Below are 22854 nucleotides of genomic sequence, written 5' to 3'. Positions count from 1 at the left end.
TCAAAAATGAATAGCCCTATAAGGACCTGCATCAGCACCTGCTTTTTAGAACACTGGCAGGACCCGGTCCACTTAAGCCCCGCCTCACACCATCAACTCTATATAAGCCCTGAAGATTTTAAAGGAGGCACCGCCCACATCTACGGAAATGGAAGACAATACGGGAGACCCTTTATCATATATACAAAATATTTAATGGGACACACATTTAATTTTTCTGCAACAAAGTAATGCGTGTTAGCAATCCATTCCTGATATTCAAAAATATGTGGCAACTCTTTTAACAGCTTCTCTTTTCGTCTTACACACATACACAGCCCCCAAAAAAGACTTCAATTCAAGCTGATGTATACATGTTTTTATTAAGTGAAGGACACGTCATGTAGTAACACTCGCTGAAATAGAGATGCAGCATTTTGACTTTAACATTTTGGCTAATGATCAAAACCCACCTGTATGAGGCAAATTGAATTATGAACTCTCCGGGTAGGACCAGAATTCTACTGCACTTGGAAGAATATTACAACAGGTGTAACTACTAGTGTGCACCAGGGTCTTCTGAAAGACATGTATCATACACTCCAACAGTATGGCATCAGAAAGTTTGCTCACACAGCCTTTGCCTATTTTGGATGCTTGGCACCGGGATCAGTCATTGGTGGAATAAATATGTGTAACAGTACAATTGGCACATTCCTGTGATACTTTGTGCATGTAGCAAATGGCTAGAAGTAGAAAACTGGCACTAAATGCAGGTGCCATCCATGGACCGGCACTTGCACGGTTGGCACATTAGTTATGTGGGTAGTTGTAGTAGTACATTTGGCATGCTTCCTCAGTTGGCATCCATAGGTCCATGGACATGTTACATTTTTTTAATACCTCTTAGTGGGCAGATACGTTCCATTTTGGATGGAACTTTTACACAAAGCACATTTTTTTGTACAGACGCTAGCTGATTTCAACAAGTTTCTTCTGCAATCAAAATAGTTCCTTGTTTTTAAATAATGGTAGGATGGGCGACACTGGTTTGCATATATTGTACTCGGTTCTGTATGTAGGTTAGAGAGGGTGGCATAAACCTAACTTTGAAGTGGAAGTGCCAATCCATGAGTTAACAGCGTAGAAACACCAGAGTGACACCAAAGCGAGAGTGGACCACTGGCTCCAGAGTCCAATGGGGTTACTAGTAGTCCAGGGCGCAGATAAGAGCCACGCCCCTCTTGATCCAATGTCTCTGTATTTTTTTGCTTGGAATCTCCACTGCAATTACATAATTCGTGGAATGGCCAGTGGTTGACAGTGTACCTGATAGGAACAAAAATACATATCAATTAATACATCAACGACTATCCATGACTATCATTCCCCTGATAACATCTCAGGATGATACTAACATACACAAAAAGATTGGTCATAGACTGCTCAACAAATACATCTACAGTGGATAACGTATAACAAGGGGTACACCATAAATAGAATTAAATATGACTTTTAAACATTCTTGATATGTGATGGGCATTAGGCTACCAGAATGAAAGTTCTGGAATGATTAAAGTGGAATGCATACTAAGAAAAAACATTGCCGAACTTTATCTTACCGTATTATGTAATATGCATGTGATAAACAATAGAAATGCAAGCGCTGGGACGGAAAAGTCCCTTGCATAGTGATGGACGGGTACCCCTGCTCTGAGTGCCTCAGTGGCGACCATGTCGGGATCTCTGGTGCTGATTTTTGTTGTCATGGGCGGACACGGATCATGCATGTGCGCCATGATATAGGCCTGTCTCACGGATTGCGGTCTTGTTGAACCAGGAGGGGTGCCCAAAGCGCTACCCTCTTAGTGGTGAAAGGCTATTGCCATTTCCAGGATTTAAGTAGCACAAGTGCAGTGGTGGCAGCATACCATATAGTTATCAGAGGAAGTTTAGTTCATGTTCTGAGAACATGAACTGAAGTTTACCATATGGACTTTTCTCTATAAGGGAAACAGAGATCTGAGGAGTAGCCGAATGACATTTCTATTTTGCCTGTGTGATTTAGATTATCAGTAAATGTGACCAGGCCTTTCTGCCTGTATCACTGGATTGAGGGCTACAGGCTCACTCATGTAAAGTTCTGCTGCTGTGTGCTAACTCACCTTTGATCTACATCAAGTTAGTATGTAGTGCTGTGCATCACACAAGTGGTGTTATGTGGTGGTGTGTGTGTACGTGTGCCTTTGAATGGTACAATACATAGACGATTCTGGGTTCCATTTTGGCAGCTCCAGAGCTCACTGGAGTAGCTTGAGGAAGTACAGAAAGCCCCACAGAAATACTTTTGGATTGCTACATTACTGTGAGCTGGGAGGGAAACACACTGAAGGAAGGAGAGCCAGGCTGTTCAGTACACTTCTAGGGGGGGTGTTCTTTGATTCAGGGAGACTTCACTGGGAAGAGTCTTGGCATATCTCATGAAGGAAATGGGGCTGATAAAAGAGTCATAAAGAGTAGGGCTGGGGCCCAGGGGTAACCTTTTGATGCACTTAACAATGTTGCCAACATCGAGGTGTTAAATTCTAGCCATTCCCATGGCCTGTGTCGTAGGGCTATCAGATTTGGAGTCATTCCTGCTGCGACAGACTGCTTTCTGGAGAAAGGGCAGGGCAGAGGGGAGGTGTAGGAAGCTGGCTCTGTATATACTATACCAAAGTGAGTGTGCACAGAGTCCAGGGAGTCCCCAGAGTTGTAGCAGAGGCTAAATTAGGTAAGTACCAACAGCTCTCTTTGTTAACACAAAGTGTGGGCGAGTAGTTAGGCTTGTCCAGAGGGTGTGTTAAGCATTTATTGTGTTCGCTCAATAAAGATTGATGGCACACACTCAGAGACTGAATCCAGACCAATTAGGTAAGTATACAATAGGAATACGTATGTTTAAAGAACCAAGCAGGACTTAGCACAGGTAAGTAAAATATACTCCGAAATGCAAGACTTCCCAAGGAAATGCAGTTGTGGTTGAATTTGCAATAGTTACAGGGTGGCATTGATTCATAAAGCAGTTTACATCACACAATAATAACTTTTAGAATACTTTTCGAAAACTTTGACTACAGGTGGTGGTATGCCTAGACACCACACAGAGAGATCTCACAATACAAGGTAAGTAAGACTTTTCTTGGTTTAAGTTATACTGACATTTTTCTCCGTACAAAACACAGTTCAACACAAAACATTTTAGGCCGAAAAACTCATTTACATGAGTTCCTTTGGGAGAAAAATGGTTATTGGTTTCACATGTAAGTAAACATCTCATGAGAGGGAGTTTTGGGGGTTAGGACCAAGGTTCCCCAAGGTCCAGGTTGGCACTCAAGTTACACCACCAGCGGCACTGGGGGGGGGGGGGGGGGGGGGGGGGGCGTGTGCAGAGTGCAGGGGCCCAATATTAGCCAATGGGGCTAATGATGCCTTTAGTTAGGGCTTTTTACGAACAGGCCACTCGGTGTGGGAGCTGAGCTCCAGGGGCTAAGATCAGCACTGCAGGGGCCAACAATCAGCACAGGAGCTGCACCACCAGTGGCACAGGAGCGGCTGAGAGCAGGGTGCCAGGAAGAGGTTGGGGACCCTGTGATTCTCAACGGAGACCTGTGGTTCAGCAAAGTTGCTGCAGGCTTGGGCAGGGAGACTTCCTGAAGGTAACCACCAGCCGGGCAGGTAGGCTTGGGATGTTGGGGATGCCTGAACACAGTTGGTTGGGCCACCCAAGGCCGTGGGGCGTCAGGTGTAGGGGTCTCTTTTGGTGTCGGGTTTCTTTACCAACTCCAGTCCCAGTCAGGAGGACCCTTCAGGTTGAGGCTGCAGGCGTTGTCTTGAAGCTTGAGGGAGGTCGGCGATCACCAGATCCCTGGTTAGGATCACTGGGAAGACCTCCTCATGGTGCTGGGCTACTCGGGCCGTAGGCATCAGGTGTAGAGTGCTGAAGAATCGCGGAGTTGCCCAAATCCAGTTTCTGGTCTTGGAGTCTTTGCTGTGCTCATGGGAGACGGAGTCTGTATGGTGAGTGCAGGGCAGGTCCTCTGGGCTCTGGAGTGCTGCTGGCTGCTGGTCATGCCGGTTTCTTCTCTGTAGGCAGGTTGGAGTCAGGATAGGCCAGTAGGGCTGTGGCCAAAGCAGTATGTGTCCTCTTCTTCCTGGGTCAGCCCGGCTCTTCAGTCCTTCTTCTTATTTCCTCAAATCTGAGGAGGCTTGGTTCAGGGTTGCCCCTAAATATCAGATTTTGGGGCGTTTAAACAGATGTTCAGGTCGGGACCAATGGGTCCCTTCCTTGGGGAGATCCTAAGGTGGGAGGGGGCATGAGCCTCTCCTTAATTGGATGAATCCCCTCATCTTCAAGATGGAGGGGACTGAGATGAGTGCTTCACATTGCCTCCCCCACCTGGCAAAGGTGTGCACACCTCTCTTCCTAGCTTGGTTTCCCACCGATTCTCCTGCCCAAAGTGGGGGGCAGAACCAGTGGGAGCCAGTTACTGAGGGCAGCAAGAGGCAGTGATAGCTCCCAAAGGCAGCAGACCTTTAAAGCTTCCCCTTTGTGAACCAAGCCCATCATGGGAGAGGAGGCCTGACGAACAAGTTACTTACCTTCAATAACGCTTTTTCTGGTGTATACAGTATCAGCCTGTGGATTCCTCACCTTGTGAATATCCCCCTGCGTCAGCAACGTTCGGAAAATTCTTTTGCAGCACACCGGCGTGGACGGCGTCATAGGAGCACGGCATCGTGCGCGACTCCGACTGACGTCACTGACTCCTTATTAGGCCTGCGTCGGCGTGATGACATCAGTTCCGCCCTTTTCTCCGTGCCTTCAAGGCACCCGGACAGACCAATGACAATAGATATATACATACACAATGTCCTCAGTACAAAATATTCAAGATAACACACACAGTGTGAATATAAAGCATGAAAACACAATATATAAGAACAAATATATATATATATATATATATATATATATATATATATACATTTAACATCACATAATATTAGGTGTAGAAGAGTGGACAACGGGGAGGCGGGTGGGCATGTGAGGAATCCACCGGCAGATACTGTATCCACCAGAAAAAGCGTTACCGAAGGTAAGTAACTTGTTCTTCTGATGGATACATCTGCCAGCGGATTCCACACCTTGTGAATAGAGTCCCACTGCAGTCCCCACTCCCGGAGGAGGGTGTCCACTCTCCTATACCAGAAAATCCTGGAGGACAGAACGCGCAAAGTGGCCGTCCCTCCTCACTTCAGAATCTAATCAGAAATTCTTCGCGAAAGTGTGGAGGGAAGCCCAAGTCGCCGCTCTACAAATGTCCTCTACAGGTACACCCCTAGACAAAGCAAATGTAGAAGACTTTGCTCTAGTGGAGTGAGCTCTTATACCCTCTGGAGGGTCCTTACCAGCCAGGAAGTAGCAGATCTTGATGCATAGTATAATCCATCTTGAGAGAGTGCGCTTGTGCACAGCTCTTCCTTTTCTGCAGCCAGCAAATCCAACAAAGAGCTGGTCATCCACTCGATAGTCTTTTGTCCTATCAAGATAAAAGCTCACCGCCCTCTTGGGGTCCAGACGGTGAATTCGCTCCTCCTCCTTGGAAGGATGAGGGGGAGGATAGAAGGTAGGTAGGGTAATGGACTGTCCTAGATGGAAAGGAGTTACCACCTTAGGCAGAAAAGCAGCCCTGGTCCTAAGAACCATTCGTTCAGCATGAATGGTCAAGAACGGGGGCTTTGAACTAAGAGCTTGAAGCTCACTTACCCTCCATGCCGAGGTAATTGCAACCAGGAAGACCGTCTTAAAAGATAAAAGTCTCATGGGACACTTGGGCAAAGGTTCGAAAGGAGAACCCACCAGAAATGTAAGCACAAGATTCAAGTCCCATTGAGGCACAATAAAGGGAGTAGGAGGAAATGTATTCGTAAGACCCTTTAAAAACCTTAGAACCACAGGAGATTTAAATAAGGACGGCTGATCCGGCAGGCAGAGAAATGCCGACAAAGCCGAAAGATAACCTTTAACTGTAGCCACAGCAAACCCTTGCTGAGCCAGAAAAAGAGCAAATTGAAGTATGTCAGATAAACGAGCCCTTAAAGGGTCAATGGACTTCTCCCCACACCAAGTCACAAATTTAGACCATCTATAAGAATAGATAGATTTGGTGGAATCACGCCTGGCCGATAGAATGACATCCACCACATCATGTGGGAGAGAAAAGGAATTCAGGTTGCCCCATTCAATCTCCAGGCATGAAGGTGTAAGGTCTGGAGGTGGGGGTGTAGAACCTGCCCCTCCATCTGAGAGAGGAGATCTGCCCTGAGAGGGAGACGGAGCGGCGGGCACGAGGAGAGGTGGAGAAGATCTGTGTACCACGCCCTTCATGGCCAATCCGGAGCGATCAATATGACTTGGGCCCGGTCTTGGCGAATCTTCCTCAGAACCCGAGGAATCAAGGGTATTGGAGGAAACGCGTAAAGGAGCTGTGAGTCCCAACTCAACTGAAACACGTCCCCCAAGGCTCCCTGCATCGGAAACTGGAGACTGCAGAATGACGGGCAGTGAGCATTCTCGTGAGTGGCGAACAGGTCCACCCGAGGAGTTCCCCACGTCCGAAAGACATGACGAACTACCTCCGGATGAAGCTTCCACTCGTGGTCGGCCGAGAATTGTCGACTGAGACTGTCTGCACGCATGTTCAGAACTCCGGCCAGATGATTTGCCATCAGACAAATCTGATGATCCTGAACCCAGGACCAGAGGCGCAGAGCCTCTCTGCAGAGACCCTGTGACCCTACTCCTCCCTGCTTGTTGACATACCACATCGCGGTGGTGTTGTCCGTCAGGACCTGAACCGACCGACCGCGAAGGGAAGGGAGGAAGGCCTTGAGCGCTAGACGTATCGCGCACAATTCCAGAAGGTTGATGTGAAGTAACCTTTCCTCTGGAGACCAAAGACCCTTGATCTCCAGATCCCCCAGATGAGCACCCCGCCCTAGAGTGGATGTATCCGTTATTACTGTGGCAAACGATGGAGGTAGATGGAAGGGCTTTCCTTGAGACAGATTGCCCTCCACGCTCCACCAAGACAGATCCGCTGCAGCTTCTCTGGAGATCCTCACTGACTCCCTGGGATCTCCATTGTGTTGACACCACTGCCTGCAGAGGCACCACTGGGGTGCCCTCATATGCCAGCGTGCATGGTTGACCAGCAGAATGCAGGAAGCTATCAGACCGAGCAGACGAAGGACCTTCAAGACTGGAACGGACGGCCGCCCCATTGTGAAATAAAGGAATTATTTCCTGTATATCGCGAATCTGTTGTGGAGGAGGGAATGCCCGACATACAGTTGTATCCAGTACCGCACCTATGAACAGGTTGCGCTGGGAGGGCACCAGGTGAGATTTGGGTACATTTATCGAAAAACCCAACCTGTACAACAACTGAGTTGTGTCTTGCAGATGATGGAGCACTTTCTCTGGAGATTCCGCCTTGATGAGCCAATCGTCCCGATAAGGGAATACTGGAATCCCTGATCTTCTGAAATGTGCTGCCAACACAGCCACCACATTGGTGAAGACTCGAGGCGCAGTAGTAAGACCAAACCGAAGGACCACAAACTGGTAATGCTGCAATCCCACTGTAAAACGGAGATACTTCCTGTGCGACTTCAGGATTGGGATGTGAAAATATGCATCCTGCAAGTCGATCGACACCATCTAGTCTTCTTCCAGCAGCGCTTGAAGAACCTGCGCAAGGGTGAGCATCTTGAACTTCTCCTGCTTCAGGTAAAGGTTCAAGATCCTGAGATCCAGGATTGGACGAAGTCTGCCATCCTTTTTGGGGATCAGGAAATACCGGGAGTAGCATCCCTGACCCCTTTCCTGCTCTGGAACCACCTCTATCGCACCTTTTCTCAACAGTGCCAGGACTTCCTCCTGCAGAAGCAACAGGTGGTCCTCCGAGCAAAAACCTTGGCAAGGAGGGTAATTTGGGGGGAAATTCCGGAAAGGGAAGAGCACACCCATTCTCCACGAGATTGAGAACGCAAAGATCTGATGTAACCGATTCCCAATCCCGTAGAAAATAGGTAAGCCGACCCCCTACAGGACCCGCATGATCCGGAATGGTGGATCTAGGGCTGCTTTGCTGCTGTGGGAGGGGGGTGGGTAGCAGAAGAAGAAGAGGAGGAGGAGGAAGCCTGACGTCCACGGGGACAAGCTCTTTGTCTGCCTCTGTAGGACCTATACAAATGATTTTGCTGCTGCTGCTGCTGTGTCTGCCTATAGGGTCGAAAAGAAGATCTTCCAAATCCCCTATATCTTTTGGTCACAGAGCCTCTGGATTGCAAACCCAAAGATTTTGCTGTTGCCCTGCTGTTCTTAAACCGTTCTAATGCAGCATCAGCCTTCTTCCCAAAAAGGCCTGAGCCATCAAAGGGCAAATCCATTAATGCAGTTGAACATCAGCCGAGAACTCCGAGGTCTTTAGCCAAGCCGCTCTTCTAGTGGCAATCGAAGAACCCATTACTCTTGCTACTGAGTCTGCCGTGTCCATACCACTTTGAATGACCTGCCGAGCAGCAGCTTGTGTGTCAGATATCACCTCGTTAAAAAATGTTCTGTCTTCTTCAGGAAGCTTAGGTGACAACTGCTCAACTGAATCCATCAAAGCATGGATGTACCGTCCTAGCAAACAAGTGGCATTTGTTGATTTTAAGGCCATACTGCCAGATGAAAATACTTTTTTTGCAGTCTGGTCCAGCTTCTTTGATTCCTTGTCACCAGGCACTTGAGGAAAAGAGCCTACAGATCTCTTAGAGCAAATCAAAAGACACCAGCGCACATCTCATTCAGTCTCTGTACTCCTTGTGCATTAAGCACCAATATCATCAATCCAAGAATTTGTTTCTCCTTGCTCCGCACAGATATTCCTTTTCAATCCAATGAAGCCTCGTGATGTAGACAAACTTAAGACTTTATTTCATAAAATCAAGTGCTTCACAGCAAACGCGCGTTTCGCCCCCTGCGGGCTTCCTGAAGGCAAATTGTCAGTATAATCAGCACTGCGTAATCAGCATCTATATATTCAAGTATCCTTGCAGTAACTAATATAACTCTTGAAACAAAGGGCCAGCAACAAGTATCACAGTCAGTGGCTTTTTATTTCACTACCGGAGCCATGATAAGTTCCATCGAGAACCGCTGAAATTGAATCCTACGCCTTCTTGCACGGTCAGGTTTCCTCTGTTTCTCTTCCTTCTCTTAGAGCAGGCAGACTGCACCACCAATCTCTCCGGTAAGGGATGAGATGACAAAAAGTCAGGGTCACCAGGCGCCACTCTGTAACGCCTAGCCACGGCCTAAGAAACTGCAGGAGCCGTTAGAGGCCTACTCCATACTTCCAGTATTGGATCCGTTAGTGCGTCAGTAAAGGGAAGAATGGGTTCAACCACTGATGATGGTGTGAAGCACTTCAGTCAGTATATTTGACTTGTATTCAGCTGTAGTCAAATTCAACAAGTCTGCTGCCTTCTTAATCACAACGTGATAAGGCGCCACATCTTTAGAAGGAGCACCTGACACTGAGGCCAAATCCCACTCAGGGGACAGCTCTAACCCACTTGCCTCTCTCAAGTCATCAAAATAATCCTCTGGATCAAGAAGCTCACCTTCCTCGTATTCAGCTTCCCTATAACTCTGCTCCTCCAAAAGGCGCTGGGCTTCACGCTTCGACCTCTCCATTCGAATCGACTTCGTCGGATCCGGTATCGGCTCCAGAGCCGGTGTCGAACGCGGAGCCAGGGCTGGCGTCGAGCTTCGAGGCGGATCCCGAGGTCTATCCGATGTCGGTGAAGCCGCATACGGCGTCGATGACTTCGGCAGCGCCGAGATATGCCAAGGAGGAGTCGGCGTCGGCATAAAAGGAAGGAAAGGCGCCGGAGCATAGGCTTGAGGCACACCTAAATTATAAGCCAATGGCCCATGGGACCAGCAGGTGCTCCAGAGGAGTACATGGCTCTCGCATAAACACCATACATGGCGTTTACAAAATGCGAGGGGTCCTGTCCAGGACCTGGAAAGGGAGGATACGAACCCACCGGCTGCTCCTGAGGAGGCTGCACCGGAGTCGACACCTCATGTTCCTCTTTGTCCTCGGGTTGGCCAACCTGAGTCGTCGAGCCCTGAGGATCAGCAATCTCTTCCTCCTCATGCACCGGAGATTGCGATGGAACTGGAGACGAATTCAACTCCGAAGCTGGTGAATGATCCGGAGCTTCACAAGGCAAGGCCTCACCTTCAGGATCCCGACTCGGTGAGGGAGTCACCATGCCCCTTCGATGCCTTCTTCCAAATGACTTAGCTTTTGAGTCCGAATCCTTTCCTGAATGATGCCTGAAACTATGTCTCCTCTTCTTATGTTTCTTCTTCGAAGACCTGGAAACATGCCCTGACATCGACTTCGAAGCCGACCTCGAACGAGACCTCGACCTCGATTTCGATCTTGACTTCGAGCACCTCGACTTCGACCTCGAACTCTTCCTGGCCTCCCTACCTTATAATTTGGCAACAAGCAGTTTGGCCTCACGTTGTCGAAGAGCCTTCGGGTTAATCTTTAAACAGGATCGACAACTCTGGACGCCGTGATCCAAACTCAGGCACCAGATGCAGTCACTATGCGGATCCGTGATGGACATCATCTTCCCGCATGCATCACAGGGCTTAAAACCTGTCTTCTTTAACGACATCTTTCGAAAAGACAGCAACACCAAAAAAGATACAGTAGAAATCCAACAGTAACAAAGTTACTACGATTAGATTCCCCAAACCGTTAGCGTCGACGATGCGGAAAAAAGGGAACTGATGTCATCACGCCGACGTAGGCCTAATAAGGAGTCAGTGATGTCAGTCGGAGTCGCGCGCGATGCCGGGCTCCTATGACGTCGTCCACGGCGGCGTGCTGCAAAATAATTTTCCGAATGTTGCTGACGTAGGGGGATATTCACAAGTTGAGGAATCCACTGGCAGATGTATCCATCAGAAATCTCTGCCCAGGTTGGGCTTTGTTTCTGGACCCAGAGAGTGGAGGCACTCTACCCAGGGGTCCAGAAACCTGTCTGGTGGTGGCAAATGGCATACACCCATTCAGGAACAACATCAAGGCTAGTTGTTTTTCAGTGGGCATCTCTAAGATACCCTCTGAGTGCATTTCTCATTAAATCCCACACTGGCAGCAGTGTGAGTTTAATGTGCTGAGAAGTTTGCTATCAAACTTTCCAGCTTTTAGTAAAGCTATTATGGCACTGTGGAGTTCGTAATGACCAATTCCCAGACCATATGCTCTTCATGGCTTTACTACACTTAGAATGGACTTAGACACTGTAGGGGTACATGGCTCATGCCACTGTACCCTCACCCGAGGGCTAGTGCACCCTGCTAGAGGGGTGACTTACCTAGGCCTCAGGCAGTGGGTTGTAGGTATGGTGCACAGGGATGTGTGCCATGTTGACTCTTCACTTTTCTCTGCACAAAAACATGCATGCCTGCAATGGCAGTGTGTGGCTGTTAAGGTAAATGGCCTCTAAGGGTGGCACCATAGGCGTTGCAGCCCTGAGAGGCCTTCCCTGGTCACAGTGCCCTTGGGGCCCTTGGTACCTTTTACAAAGGGCTTAGCTGTGGCCAGGTATGTGCCAATAGTGGGTACAAAGGCACAGTTTTGGGAAAGAACACAGGCCCTGGTAAACTGGTAGGTAGGGACCCAGGGCACATCAAGTCAGGTTGCATCAGTTGTCAGGCAAACAGTTTGTGTCTGTGGGGGGGGGAGTAACCATGCAAAGAGGGGCAATTTACTGCAGAGGGGAATGGCGGGGAGGAAAGATGTTGTTAGGGGAAAAGTGAGTTGCATCAGATTCCTAGTCCGGGAAATGCATGGCGATGAGTCCATGAGGAAACATTCCATGATAGATAGGAGAACGTTGTATACTATTAAAGCTCCTAAAAGAATGTTTATGATCTTTTTTTGGATTCAAATGTTTTGCAATCTATTGTGTTAATGAAACTCAATAAAAAGATATTTAAAAACAGAAATTACACTTAAAGTAAAATGTTTGTATTTATTATTATGCAAAAGTTATGTATAGAACTTATTGTATTAGTTAATGTTTTAGCAAAATAAAGTTACACGTATTTTTAAATTAAAAATGTTATTACAGTATTTACAAAATATATATTTTTTGGGATTATACATACTTTTGTATCATTCAATTAAATGTATATATAGTTCTTAAAAGTCAAAATAAATGAATTTATTTTAATATTATTTCCTAGGTGGTGTTACTGTAAGTCCTTGCCTCCAATATTTTGTATGGTTGGGTGGTGCGGCACTTGTGAGTCCATGTGTGGTGCTGAGCTTACGCCAGGTCAGAGTTAGAGTATATTTACAACTACTTTTGATCCTTTTTGGATGTAGTAACTACAGAAATGCAGTTCAGAATAGGTATAAGCTTACTCTTTTAGGGGTAGGTGTATGTCATCCCTAACCTCCTAGAAACCCCTTCTTACTCCTCCCTAATACCCTCCCATATAGTTCAAAGTATTTCCACTTTCCAGCAACTACCCATGTTTCCCCCACAATTTCTACTAAGACTCGGCTGTATGTGTGCAAAGATCTGTGCACAATAAAGATAAGAGAGGAGGCATAGACCTCCACTCATACCTTAGCGAATAGCATTTTAGAATATGTGAGTAATACTACTGTACTACTACTAAACGCACTACAAGATGCAGTTTATGACTGGACCCCTTTATAGTAAAATGCTGCGTACCTCCTTTTGATTACTTCAGAACGAGAGGGCTTGAATTTTGCAGGTTGTGTCAAAATATCACAACTTATCAATAGTATAGTAGTCAAAAGTGAGAATACATCCACGCAATGTTTTTTAATTTAAAAATTTTTTTTTTACCCTTAGTCACGCCTTCCTCGCTTTAGTATTAATTATTTTCTTTGTACTCTGGATTCCCTCCCCAAGCTCGGGGGTGGCGAAAGGCGATTACCTCGCCTAGGGATAGGAATGGGGGTTCCCCAAGGTGGGAGGGTGGTGGGGTGCACTGGGTGGTGGGAGCATGGGGGAAAAATAGAAAAATTGTCCTTGTTCTGTCATATGCAAATATGATCTTAGTTTTGGAGGGCCCTTTGACCCCTTTTAGGAGGGTAGCCACCTTTGAGGAAAGGTTAAGGTGGATCTAAAGGAGTTGGGGGACTAGACTTAAAGATGAGTAGATTAAACCTTGTCTATTGCATATCATGGAATGTGAATGGTCTCAGGTCTAGGAAGAAGTTGGCCAGGGTTTCTGAACTCCTTAAGAATAGCGAAACTAGAGTTATCCTGCTCCAGGAGACTCACTTGGAACGGGAGGAGTGTAGGTCCTCTTTTATAAAATTGAGTTGGGTTCAGGAAGTAGTATGTTCGGACCAGAGAGGCAACACAAGAGGTGTGGCAGTTATTATTCAAAACAATTCAGGCATAAAGATCGTATTCCTCTGGTAGATAGTTGGTTGGCAACTTAAGGATACAGGGGATGCTTGTCTGCTGTGCCAATTATTTTGGCCCAAATGAGGATTCTCCTGATGCTTTAATTAAGCTTGAAGTATGCCTTTTACAGGCTACCGCCCGGTAATAATTGGAGGAGATTTTAATTTAGTGCATAATAATGACTTGGATAGAACTTCCAAAGTAAATATATTAGTCCCTCTAAAACATCGGCAGTGTTGAAGACTATGATTCAGGAGCCTAATCTGATAGATATTTGGCGGAGTAAGGTGTGGGCGACCAAGGATTTTATCTTTTATAGCAAAGAATATGGTCATCACTCCTGCATTGACCATTTCCTAGTAGACCAGGAGTTATTAGCATTGGTTGAGGAGGTTAAACATTTGCCTGCTATTCTTTCTGACCATTCGGCAGTTCTCCTGTCCCTTAGGCACCACTACAAAACTGGTAATAAAAGGTGGACCCTAGATAGGACTGTATTGTTAAATGAAGGGGTGGTTTTACGTATAAGAGAGGAAGCTTCGGTCTTTTTCCAAGCTAATTTGTGTTCGGCTAGAACTCAAGTTGTTTGGGATGCCTTCAAATCTTTCCTAAGGGCAATAGGTAGTTCTGTAACGATGGGAAAGAGGCAGGCTATGAAAAGGCAAGAGGAGGAACAAATTAAAAAGATCACGGGTAAGGAACGTAACCTCCAAAAGGCATCATTGGAAGGTTCTTGTAGAGTTTCTCTTGGCAAAGAGTTAGAACATCCAGATGGAATATCAATGGCAACTTGATAAAAAAGTTACTAGACAGTAAGTTGCAGCACGTCTCATATAGATTGAGGAGTGGGTCACCTTTTGTTTGGAAAGAAAAAACGGATAAATCTAGAAACCAAATCCGAAACCTAAGGGATGCTGAGACAGGAGCTTTACTAGAGATCAATTCAGATATAGGTATAGAGGCCCGTAGGTACATGAGTAGGCTATAAAAGGATGATATTTCGCCAGGGAGGGCAAGTATAGAGGCCTGGCTGGGGAAGATTGAACTTCCAAGTTTAAACGATGACCAAAACAGGTTTCTAAAGGCCGAGATAACTGAGGACGAGGTCCTATTACAGATCAGAAAAATGGCAGGCAGGAAGGCGGCTGGCCCTGATGGCCTCCCGGTTAAGATTTACTCCAAACTTCTCGATATCATTATACCAGTACTGAAAATACCTATTTAACTCTATATTTTTGGATGGGGAAAAAGCCCCGCTGTCTTGGGCTGAGACCACTGTAACGTTAATCTTGAAACCAAATAAAGATCCTCTGCTAGTGTCGACTCATATAGGCCAATATCGCTTTTGAACTCTGACTATAAGGTTTTCTCTGGGATATTGGCCTATAGGGTCGCCCAGGTTATCAAGTGGGTTATCCATCAGGATCAAAGAGGTTTTATTCCCAGGAGGCAGCTCAATGAGATAACCTTTTGGATGCTCTGGGTTGTGGACTTGGCAGAAGCTCAGAACCTACCTGTAACAGCAGTAGCCGTAGACGCAGCACAGGAGTTCGACCAAGTCCATTGGCCCTATCTGTGGGATGCTTTAAAGATTTTTGGTTTCCCGCAGAATATGGTAAGGGCTGTCCCAAATTTTTACCATCTGCATAGAGCCAGGGTTTTAGTCAAAGGGGAGCTATAAGACTGGTTTAATATGGGGAACATCCTTTACAACGCAACTTTTACCACGCAGTGCCTTTACGACGCAACTATTACAACGCATGTCATTAAAACGCATTGCGCTGGGGGGCGCTCTAGGATAGGGAATAGATTTATTTACTATCCAACACCTTCCCTACTATCCACGGGGACTGGAGTTGGAATAGTAAATTAAACTATTCACTATCCAGCACCCCTTAGCGCTATGCGTTGTAACAGCATGCGTTGTAAAAACTGCGATGTAAAGGCATGCGTGGTAAAAGCATGCGTTGTAATGTCATACATCCGTTTAATATTACACGTGGGCCCAGACAGGGGTGCCCCCATGTCTCCGCTTTATTTAATCTTTAAATAGAGCCGTTTGCCTTCTTGATTAGAGCAGTTTCCACTATTTTCCTGTTTAAATTTGCGGGGTAGGTGGCTAAGCTGGCATTGTACGCGGATGACCTTATACTATATACTACTAATCCAGAGGTAGCTGTTCCAAACTTAATGGCTAAAGCAGAATCTTTTGGGAAGATATCAGACTATAAGATAAATAAAGGGAAGACCAAAATTATGGAGTGGAACCAGCCTATGCAAAGTCCGGGGGCTAAGCCCCAAATGCGTTATCTGGACATTATAATAACACAGAAGTTGTAGAGTAAGAGATTGGGAAGCTCTTGGTAAAGTGGGCAAATTTACCTTTAAACATATATGGTAGGGTTAACCTGATCAAAATGATCGTCCTCCCTAAGATTATTTTCCTGTTTAATTGTACCCTTACCCTTTGATAAAGGAGAGGTAGCTAAATTACAGGGGAAGATTGATAGCTTTATTTGGTCTTCTAAGGGATCAAGGATATCCTGGAAAAAGCTGAGGATACTGGAGAAGGGGGGCTGGCCCTTCCCGACCTTATGGCATATTTGCCACGCATTTCATTTTAAGAACTTCCGTGTGCTGGTAAATAAAGTGGACTGGTCTCCTGAAGGATTACTCTTTGGGGCTATGTTAAGTGTTTTGAGGGATGGGCAGAGTTATTTCCTTTACAAATACGGAGATCCGAAGTACTTTAAAAAAGTGAGGCTGAAGATCCCTGAGAACCTGGGTGTTTTTTCGAAAAAAACTAGGAATCCCCTATTACTCTTCCAGGGCTCCGATTTGGGATTCTCTGGGAACTCCTGAGTGTTTGAGAGACCAGCTCTGTCTGCCTTTAAAATCTGCAGGGTTGTCTTGATGGGGGGATCTTAAATCTGCCTGAACGTTGGTTAGCTGGAAAGTCCTGCATCTTTGCACCTGGGGTCCATTAACCAGATTTAAATATTACCAAATCTCCTCCTGGTGGGCAAAGCAGGTTTAGGTAGAGGGGAAAGAGGACTCCTGGCTAGACCAGGCGATGAAAACAGGCCCCATTAAAAAAGAGATTTCCCTGTGGTAGCAGGCCCTGATAAAGGCGGATGATGACATGGACAAGGATATCTCAAAGCTTTGGGCAGAAGAACTAGTGGGTGAAAATGTTAAAGAGGTTTGGGTATGTTCTTTTTCGATTTTGAGAGCAGTTGTGAAACCTGCTTTTCTTAAGCGTAACCATCTATTTACCACACATAGGATCTACTGGTCTCCAGCCAAGATTTACAGGAATCCAGTACGCATGCCCAAGATGTGGGCACCCTTTGGCGGATGATATGCATATATTTATGACATGCTCCATTCTTATATTTTTTGGGCTTCATCAAGGCAGTTCTACTCGAACGAACACTGTCATCTCTAGATTTAATTTCTATGTGATCCTTTTATGGAGACGGGATATCTGCAGGTCTTGGAAATCTGGAAGTCCCCCTTGCTCCTCTGACTGTGTTAAAAACATAATCTCTACAAGCCAGGTGGGCATGGCCTGTGACCCCGGAAGTCTTGATAAAGTATGGGCAAGGATGGTTGAATTGTGCAAAAGCTCCAGGAGGTCCGATGATTAAGCCAAAACTGCTGTTGGTCCTGGTTTCCCTTTCAGCTATGGGCACACCGGTGAATGGGTGGAAGTAGAAACAGCATTCTTCTTGGTTGGAAGGCTCTGCCCCCATGTTATGGCAATTGGGAAAAGAGTGTTACCAGCAAGAGAATTGGCAGAATGAGGACTAAAAACACAAAAAAACAAGTTATCAATAATGTATAAAGAAGAAACATTTGATACTAAAATGCTTTTGGATACTTTGTAAATGTATATTTGTTCCTTTTAGTTTATTCATTTTCCCTGTTATGTAGAGTGGTAGGATTTCCTCTAATCATTTTCTATTTTGTTTTGTGTCTTCAAGTGGAAAGCAACAATTCATCTTATTCTTCTCCTTTGGCTGCCACCATTGTAAAAACCTTGCCCTCCAAGTTTCATCAACTATTTGTCTACATGATACATTTTTCCTAATAATTGGAAAAGTGTGTAATTAGACAACAGTAAAGGTAGTGAAAGACCAGTATTACATGTGGTGTGGTACATGTTAAAAACAAACTTGTCGATCAAGTTGCTTACCTCTGGTATCGCATTATCGGGTAGAGACAACATCTAGCTGCAGATTCCTTACCTTATAATTTCCCAGGCGTCAGGTTTGATCCGGAAACATTTGCATGAGCAGTAACCCATGTGTGTGACATCGGGTGGCTCCATTCGGCTCCACATGACGTCGTTGGGTATGAGATTGGGGTCACCTATATAGGTGCAACCCCGGCCCATTGACACCAGTACTTTTCACTTTTCCACACCAGAAGCTCAGTGACTAACGAAAGTGTGTGCCAAAACTAGGGCCCTGAAAAAGGGAGTACCCCTGGCCCTAACAATTTAGTCCACTGAGCGGGGAGGTATGGGTGGGTCTGTAAGGAATCTGTTGCTCGATACTGTCTCTACCAGATAATGTGTTACCGAAGGTAAATAACTTCTTCATCTGATAGAGACTTTTAGCTGCAGATTCCTTACCTTAGAATAGATACCCAAGCCATACCCTCCTGGTGGTGGGCTGCTGACAAACATCTCACAGTAGAAAGTCCTGCAGGACCAAACGGGCAAAATGCCCGTCCCTCGGCCCTGATGCAGTAGTGCTTAGCAAACATGTGCAAAGACACCCACGTTGCTGCCTGATAGATGTCCAGGTCTGTTACACACCGGGCCAAGGCCGTAATCGCAACCTTTCCCCTTGTGGAAGGGGCTCTTAATTGCTCAGGGGGCTGCTTCTTAGCCAAAGTGTAGTAGATCTTCATGCAGAGAACGACCCAGCAAGAAATGGTCCTTTTCTTCACTGCCCGACCTTTTTTAGCTCCCACATACCCAATAAAGAGTTGGCCATTCACACATAACTCTTTTGTGCAGTCAAGGTAGAATGACAGTTCTAGTAGTACTTGATCAGCTGATTCCAGTTCTAGTAGTACTTGATCAGCTGATCGAAGCCCAGCCAAGTGCCAACAACATGTTAATTAGAGGGGACATGAATATGACCTTTGAGCCTCTATACATCGAAGATTGGCAACCCGGAGAGGAGGCAGACATAGAGTGGGGGATCCCCAAGCTGGATTTAAATCCTGTGAGTTGATGGTCAGCTGAAGTAATCCAGATGAATGCTCTATGTATTGAAAGGGGGTAAGAGCTCTGAACGGAAGGTCAGCAAGTGATGGACAAGGGGCCAATACATTTGATAATGGACGATGGCAAAGTCGAATCGATTATGTCATCTGTAACTTGGTGATTTGGCACCTAATGACTGAAATGAGGGTGGTCTGTAGACTGGAGAGTGACCATAATCCCCTATGTATCACTCACAAATTATGGGGTAGGGAGGTGGAGGGCTCAAACAATATAGAAGAGGGGACACCAGAGATCGTGCCAACGAACGACATGAGAAGAGTAAAGTGGCCCAAAGTAGCGGTGAACCAAGAGGCCTTGGATAGAATTATCAAGGAACTGGAGTCTACCACTGTTGCCATGGAAGCTATGTTGAAGTTGGGAACGGAGGGAGGTATAGAAATGGATGAGATCACCAACCTCCACTGTGCATTCTTTAGCCTAATAAAAGGTCACTTCTATAGGGCAGTACGGGTGCAACCTGGCAAGAAAACCCCCCCATATCAAGCGGGGTGGTATAACGCCCAGTGTAGGGCAGCAAGAAGCTCACTGGGAATGGCTATTAAGAGTAAAGTTCCAGCTGCTGTGAGGGAGGCGAGGCAGGTGTATAAGGCCAGTGTTCTCCAGGCTAAGAAGGACTGGGATGAGCAGCATTGGTTAGAACTTAAGGCTGCAAGTTCGGCCAAAGATTCCAGATTTTTCTGGAATATAGTTAAGTGGGGGAAAGGTGGCATCCCTGAACCACCCTCAAACCATGTCTCACAGAGTAGCTGGTTGGACTACTTTGGGCCCCAATACATGTGTCGCCCGGAGGACATCCTAGGAGAACCAGTAACAACTACAGTTTTTAAAATACCACCTTTTTCTAAAACTGATGTAGCAATGGCCCTAGATTCAGTGGCGCGGGGCAAAGCCCCGGGTCCAGACGGGGTGCCCGCCGATGTCTTTCTCCACGAAAAAACGTGTTGGGGGAAGTATATCATGAACCTGGCGAACGCGGTAGCTTTAGGGGCACCAGTGCCAAAATCGTGGCGGGGGGCAGTAATAATACCCGTATTTAAAAAGGGTGATAAAATTATACCGGGGAATTACAGGCCCATCAGCCTAATAGACACGGTCCAGAAGGTTGTAGGAAAAATGACCCTAACAAAGATCATGAACTGGGTGGAAGAATCTAATGTATTATCTCCCTATCAAGCTGGATTTCGCAAACTGACCAGTACAATAGATCAGATCTTTAGGTTTACCTTGTTATATTGGAAAACAGTGCAGCTGGAGAAAGGTAGTCTGTACGCAGCTTTCATCGACCTGCGTGCAACTTTCGATCTAGTCCCCCATTCCCTGCTGTGGAAAGTCTTAAGCGAGATGGGTATGCCAGCTGAGACTCTATCCCTGGTCATGAGATTACACGAGGCTAATTATGCAAAGATCCAGTGGGGTAGGCATGGCCAGGTATCTGAGGAGTTCCCAGTGGAAAGAGGGGTACGCCAAGGCTGTGCCATGGCGCCAACACTTTTTTCCCTATATATTAATGGTGTTGTGGAGCGCATGTTGTCTGCGTCCGTCGATGCTCCAATTTTGGGCGGTTTGAAAACCCCAATATTACTTTTTGCAGACGACACATTGATACCATCTAAAACCCTTAGTGGCCTTCAGCGTGCCCTGAACATTTTTGAGGACTTTTGTAGGGATCGTGGCCTCGAAGTAAATGTGGCTAAAACAAAGCTTATGACCTTTAACCCTCACACCAGTTTCAGAGGGAACTTTTTCTTGGATGGCCAGAAGGTGGAAATAGTATTAGACTTCGTCTATCTGGGAGTTCATATTGACAAGGGTGTTAAGTGAAAGAAACATATGGAATTGGCGGCCCTTAAATTCCGCCAACACACAGGTGTCATAAGTGCTGAGCACAAAAAATCACTGACTAGACCAATCAAGCCGGCACTTCAGGTATATGAGGCCAAAGCAGTTAGCTCTGCGCTATACGGCGCTGAACTTTGGGGCTATGAAAACCTGGTACCACTAACACTCACAGAAAATACATTTCTCCGAAGCCTTACTGCACTACCTAAAAGTACGCCCATGAAGCAGCTACGTTGCGAGTTGGGTAAGAAAGCCATATCTGATATGGCCAGATTGCGACCCATTCTATATTGGCGCCGCATCTGGGTCACTCCTGAACTCGCACATTACGCAAGGGGCTTCCTGGATGTAATCAACCAGGATAAATTCCACAAGATAGGTTGGTTAGGGGATTTGCGTAGAACTTTGGGGGCTTTGGGCTTGAACGAGCTTTGGGAGAAACCAGAGGATGTGCAGTTTCCGGCTAAGGAAGTTATTAAAACGAAGTACTGGGAAACCGTAAACCATAGGAACTGGAATGATGCTGACGCTTCGACTTTGGAGGGCCAGTATCTTTAAGTGAAATTTTGCCCTTCCCTTGAGTCTTACTGGGACATCATTACTAAGCCCCAGGAAAGGAAGTTATACTTCCAGCTCAGGGTGGGGTCCATTCCTATTAGATCGTTTACTGAAAGATGGGCCGAAGGTAACTCTCATATTTGTCCATCTTGTAAAGTCTGTACAGAGTCTATTGCCCATCTACTGTTTGTATGTGCCGCCTACTGTCTACCCCGACGTGTCTGGTTGAGGGCCATGTGCAAACAGCTTGGCACAAGGGATAGCGTTGTGGCCCTTAGAATAATACGTACTAGTTCTTCCCCCACCATCGCTGTGGCTGTTGCGAAATATCTAGGTTGGGCATGGGCAATTAGAAGAACTTCCCTGGCATAACGATTGGATGCTCAGAGTAATGTAGTCCTTTTTCTGCCCTTCCTATTAGCCATTAAGAATCTGTCTATACATTGGTGTTGTATTTTGCATGAATTTTGTGGTTTTATAGTGAATTTCAATGGAAGTCTTGTAGCTTTATTTTTTAACATTCTTGTGATTGTAAATAGGTTTTTAATATTATTGCTATGAATGTAAGGTTTTAAAGGTGCACTGCTTTTATGAGTTTTTACCTCGAATAAAGCATACTTGACTGACTGACTGAGAATGACAATGCTCTTTTTGGGTCCAGGCAGTAAAGACGCTCGTCTCCCTTAGAAGGATGCAGGGGAGCAAAAAAAAGGTGAGCAGCATGATAGACTGACCCAGGTGAAATGGGGGTCACCACCCTTGGAAGAAATGAAGCACGAGTGCTAAGCACCACTTTATCTATGATAGTCATCATGAAGGAGGCTTACATGAGAACGCCTGTAACTCACTTTGGGCAGATGTTATTGCCATCAGAAAGGCTGTCATGATGGTAAGCAGCTGGAGGGGAGTTGTGCAGAGGCTCAAAAGGAGCACACATAAGAAAATTGAGGATCAAATTAAGGTCCCACTGTGGCATGATAAAGGGCATAAGTGGAAAGAAGCGACCCAGCCCTTTCAAGAACCTATTTACAATTGGAGATTTAAAGAGTGAGGGTTGGTCTGGCAGCTGCCAAAAAGCAGATAGAGCAGAAAGATAACCCTTAAGAGTACCCAAAGCAGAGCCCTGCTTGCCAAGAGCAAGAATTAAAAGAAGAACAGCAGAAATAGGGTCAATAGAGCTTTCTGTACAGTATGATACAAACGTTTACCAACGGCAGGCGTATACCATCTTAGTGGAGGGACGCCAGAATAACATTGCATATCACGGGAGGAAGGTCAAAAGCTATCAACTGCTGCCGCTCAATCCCCCCACATGGAGGCAGAGAGTTGACAGGTTTGGGTGGAGAACCCTCCACTGCTGCTGCGACAGAAGACTCTCCCAAAGGGGCAGCCTGATAGGAGGATCAATGCTCATTTTCAAAAGCTCTGGATACCAGACTTTCCTTGCGCAGTCGGGAGACACAAGAATGACCTGGGCCCGGTCGTTCTTAATCTTCGTGAGAACTCTGGGCACAAGTGGTATGGGTGGAAATGCATACAACTGGTCTGAGCTCCAATTGGGATGAAAAGTGTTGCCGAGCGATAGCCGCCTTGGAAAC

At 46.2% G+C, this 22854-nt stretch overlaps 1 protein-coding gene across 2 annotated transcripts in view; it reads right to left on the bottom strand.

Moving 5' to 3' along the window:
• Positions 1-343: 343 nt before the first annotated feature.
• The window catches only part of DNAH1 (dynein axonemal heavy chain 1), a 1443760-nt gene continuing 1421249 nt past the window's right edge, over positions 344-22854 (bottom strand). For both annotated transcript variants that reach the window (XM_078661462.1, XM_078661463.1), the window contains one exon: positions 344-1308. In XM_078661462.1, coding sequence (XP_078517588.1) covers positions 1187-1308 — 122 coding nt within the window. In that variant the 3' untranslated portion in view covers positions 344-1186. The remainder of the gene's footprint in view (positions 1309-22854) is intronic.

The sequence above is a fragment of the Lissotriton helveticus genome, chromosome 9 (genome assembly GCF_964261635.1).
Source record: "Lissotriton helveticus chromosome 9, aLisHel1.1, whole genome shotgun sequence".
NCBI classification, from domain to species: domain Eukaryota; kingdom Metazoa; phylum Chordata; class Amphibia; order Caudata; family Salamandridae; genus Lissotriton; species Lissotriton helveticus.
Note: the sequence above shows the minus strand (reverse complement) of the source record. Positions and strands in the feature narration are given on the sequence as shown.